The sequence below is a fragment of the Zingiber officinale genome, unplaced genomic scaffold, assembly GCF_018446385.1.
Source record: "Zingiber officinale cultivar Zhangliang unplaced genomic scaffold, Zo_v1.1 ctg187, whole genome shotgun sequence".
In the NCBI taxonomy this organism is placed as follows: Eukaryota; Viridiplantae; Streptophyta; class Magnoliopsida; order Zingiberales; family Zingiberaceae; genus Zingiber; species Zingiber officinale.
This window is the reverse complement of record NW_024589874.1, coordinates 279406-283973: the sequence shown is the minus strand read 5'-3', so window position 1 is coordinate 283973 and position 4568 is coordinate 279406. Positions and strand designations below refer to the sequence as shown.

Sequence of the window (4568 nt, the reverse complement as noted above, 5' to 3'; positions counted from 1 at the left end):
AAGAAGCTTGCTATAGATCATAATAATATATATATATATATATATATATATAACTCGTTAGGATCACACGAGCGTTAATAAAGGGAAATAAAATTATGGAAATTTAGGAATTCTGATGATTTTTCGGAATTTAAATGTACTTGGCCAATATGATTAAGGGGGGAAATCGGAAACAAAGTCTAAGGAAAGCATATGGTACATAATGTAATTAGGAGATGATTAACCTTAATTCCCCTACCTAATGTGAACATGACCTAACTATAAGAGCTCACTGTTCATCTCCTCGTCACATCTCCCTGCCGATTCCGCCGCCCCTTCTCTTCTTTCCATTTTCCCCGAGTTGACAGAGCCACTCGTCGAGCCATTTCGCTGCCTAGCTGAGCTTCGCAGGCGGCGCCACAGCTGACGGGGCGCAACGCGAGGACGGGTGGAGGCGAGACGACGAAGAAAGAGGCAAGTAAATCTACTGTGATAACCTGAGATCTGTGAGGTATGGAGGGGGAGGAAAACCCTATGAAGGAGAGGATGGGTATGGATTTCGATTGGTTTCTTTTTGGAGATGTTCTAGTAGCTTTTTCTTTCCTTGGAGATGTTCGAATTTGCTCCTTGGGTAGATGTTTTCGATTGTTTTTCTCATTTGTGGATGCATTCGATCATTTTCTGGTAAATGTGTTGGATTGACTTCTCCTCTGTAAGGATGTGTTTTGTTGGAGGTTTCGGCCGAAGGTTTTTGTGTTAGGTTCGTTTATGATTTCGAAGTTGTGGCAGTGATTTCAATTTGATGAGGTCAAATTCTGCAATATGCACTTCTGAAAGTCATGGCTGGTGATCAATGAGTTGAGAATTTAGTTTGAGTTCCTGTTTTTGGTGATGAACATGGTTTAGAGAGTTGTGCATAACCTGTTTGATTAAATGTTAGACCGAGATGTCAGTTGTGATTTGAGCTTTCCATGGAAATTCTGGATTTGGTTTGAGGAATTTTGTGAGGCTTTAGATTGAATTTGAGACTCCGTGGGAATTTTGCTTCGGAATTGTTGTGCAGTTTTACTCAATGCATTTACTTCACTGTTGGTATCGTTTATAAATTGTGAATTGGAATTTTGTGTGGTTTGGCTATATTGTTGATTCATTTTTTATACTGATGTAGAAAATCTTAGTTGACTCTTTTGGTGGAAGTGTTCTTCATGTTGATTAGGAGATTTAAGAATCTGTTTTCTTCGGAGATTTATTACTGTTAGGATTTTTGTGATGGTACAGTTTGTAGTGAATTGATAGAATCAATTGTAAGTGTTGCAAATTTCTTCTGGAGTAGGAATTGAATTGGTTATTGGTAAAGTAACAGATGCCATGAGAATTGACTAATTTCCCTTGAGTCCAAGTCTGGTATGGTAATCTTAATTACTAACTTTCAGTCTCTTGTTGCAAATTTATATACGTGCACCTGATAATAAATTTTCCTATGAAATGATTAGATTAGATACACATGGATATGGTATATTGATATGTTGACCGTAACTGGATAGATTGAGTTATTGTTATATTTATGGTACAGGTAGAATAAGTTTTATGTGGCTAGTTGGTTGAATATGTGCATATGTGGTAGCAGTACGGGATGGGTGACCCGGGATGAGCTCCGGGGAGGGCCCATCCAAACTTGACTGATATGGTTAGCTTCGGCTATATGACTGGATGCATGTTCTCTACGAGGTACCTCTAGGTTCATGGGACTGTTGACTGGCTCTAATTGTGGTTATCGGATATGTGACATATTCTTCTTATTTAGCTGTGTAGGAACTTTATTTACCGCATCTTCCTTCTCTATTATACAACCCTTTTAAATATGGTTTTATCGTTTAACTCCTATCTCTACTACTTTTTGGATATCATGTTCCATCACATGAGATTATACTTGCTGGGTTGTAGACTCATGATGCCTACATTACAGGTGAGGATGTATCTCCGGACACGGCGGAGGGCCCACGGACGGAGTAGGCGAGTAGGCGAGATGGACGCATGGCGTTGTCCGGATATTAGGAGTGCTGAGTTTAGGTGCTTCACGGGAAAGGGGCTTTGCTTCGGAGAGGTCAAGGGTTTTGATTTGAAATTTTATTTGTCACACTTTGTAAGAGATGTTGGTTTCTTTTACTTTCGATGAAACAGAAGGTTTGATTTGGTATCGTGTCATAAGTATATGATTGGTTTGTGTTTGGTGGGTGATGCACTATATATATATATAAAAAAAAAAACTTGAGGGTGGGTTACGGGATGTTTCAGTTGGTATCAGAGCGACACTCCTAAGGGACATCATGCGTCAGCCATCTCGTCAGGAACTCGACTACTTCAGCCAACAAGTTTGTAAGATCTACGTTATTTAAGTTTTGTATTTAATGTGATAACTTAGTCATATTATGATTGATACATTGATATGTAATTATGGGATATAAATGAGATTAAATCGGAAATGTACAGGTTATGGCTGGGAGAAGGAACAACAACAACGGAGAGATGGGTGGTCAGAACAACCAGTTCCTAGAAGGACTTACAGCACTCCTACATGAACAGAACCGCATTCATGGGGAACAAATTCAACAAATACTGCAGGCTAGGGAGCAGGGGAGCACACCCAGACGTTCTGCACCTAGCACGCAACCGGTCTACAAGCAGTTTCGGGAGCTTGGCCGACGGAGTTTAAAGGCACCACGGACCCGATCGCTGCAGAGGGATGGATTCGATCTCTAGAGACGATATTTGACTTCATGCAGCTCACAGATGCGGACAAAGTCAGGTTTGCGATATTCATGCTCCGGGATGATGTTCGAGTATGGTGGGAGGGTGCGCGGCTGACTGTAGATCTGGCTACTTTGACTTGGACTGATTTTAAGGAGGTATTCTATGGAAAGTATTTCACAGTTGACAACAGGACACGGCTGGCACGGGAATTCTTGGAGCTTCGTCAGGGAGATTTGTCAGTGGCGGAGTATGTCAGGAGATTCGAGAGAGGACGCTATTTCATACCTATGATTACTAGCCAACCAGTCGAGGAGCTGAAGCAATTTACAGAAGGTTTGAGGCCGGCTATTCGCCATGATGTCAGGCTGAGTCGGGTCACCACATTCCGAGAAGCTGTTGACCAGGCATTGATGTCCGAAAGAGACAGAAATGACATGATCAAGGAAGCTCAAAACAAGAGACTAAGTTATCAGGGACGGGATCAACAGGAGACGGGGAAGAAGAAGACAATTCCTGGTCAGAATTCAGGAAAGCAGCCGTTTAAGCAAGCACAACCGCGTCAGCAAATTCAGAAGGCACAAGCAGCTGAAGGCACTGGTTCCAGGGTCGAAAACAAGGTTCGTTGTTCCAAGTGCGAGAAGATTCATGCTGGGCAGTGCTTAACAGGTACAGATGCGTGCTTTATGTGTAAGAAGTCAGGACACTTTGCGAGGGAATGCCCACTGCTCAGGGAGCCAACCAAAGGAAGAGTATTTGCGATGACACAAGAGCATGTGGATCTGGACACGGCTATTATCACAGGTATGATTTATGTTGCCAATATTCCAGCCCATGCATTAATAGATTCCGGAGCTACACATTCCTTTATATCTGAGGCCTATCTCACAAAACTGGGCATTATACCTGAATGAATGGTTGTGGGATATAGTGTTTTATTACCATCGGGGGAGGAATTGCTTAGCAACAGGATGGTAAAGAACTGTCAGATGATGATGCAAAACCATATGGTGGGCGCAAGGTTCATCGTGTTGGAAATGACAGAGTTTGATGTGATCCTTGGCATGGACTGGCTGGTTCAGCATGAGGCAGTCATAGATTGCAAACAACGAACGGTTAAGTTGAAACTACCAAATGAAAAACTCCTCATTTTTCAAGCAGCTTCACAACTGGCCATTCCCCACATGATCTCCATGTGTAAAGCTCGAAGAATGCTAAGTAAGGGATGTAAGGGTCTTTTAGTCCACATCTCGGTTAAATCGGAGGCACGACGACCAAGTTTGGAGGAAGTGGATATAGCACGAGACTTCCCAGAGGTGTTTCCAGAGGATGTTACAGGACTCCCTCCGAATCGAGAGGTGGAGTTCGGAATAGAACTAGTACCGGGGACTATGCCGGTGTCAAAAGCACCATACAGATTGGTGCCTACCGAAATGAAAGAGTTGAAGGAACAGTTGCAGGAATTGCTAGACAAGGGTTTCATTCGACCAAGCGTGTCACCATGGGGAGCACCGGTGTTATTCGTACGTAAGAAAGATGGGACTATGCGTCTGTGCATTGATTATCGGGAGCTGAATCGAGTGACAATCAAAAACAAGTACCCATTGCCCAGGATCGATGACCTGTTTGACCAATTACAAGGAGCAACAGTGTTTTCAAAAATTGACTTGCGATCCGGATATCACCAGATGAAGGTAAAGGAGAAGGATGTGCACAAAACAACATTTAGAACCCGATACGGGCATTATGAGTTCCTAGTTATGCCATTTGGACTTACTAATGCCCCAGCAGCATTTATGGACTTGATGAATCGGGTATTTCACTCTTATTTGGACCAGTTT

At 42.6% G+C, this 4568-nt stretch overlaps 1 protein-coding gene across 1 annotated transcript; it reads left to right on the top strand.

Annotated features, from left to right (window-relative positions):
- Positions 1–2306: 2306 nt before the first annotated feature.
- On the top strand, positions 2307–3641 carry LOC122036665. The gene is made up of 3 exons (XM_042596064.1): positions 2307–2351; positions 2470–2652; positions 2763–3641. The coding sequence occupies exons 1-3, from the start codon at positions 2307–2309 to the stop codon at positions 3639–3641; spliced, it is 1107 nt and encodes a 368-aa protein (XP_042451998.1).
- The last annotated feature ends 927 nt before the right edge of the window (positions 3642–4568 follow it).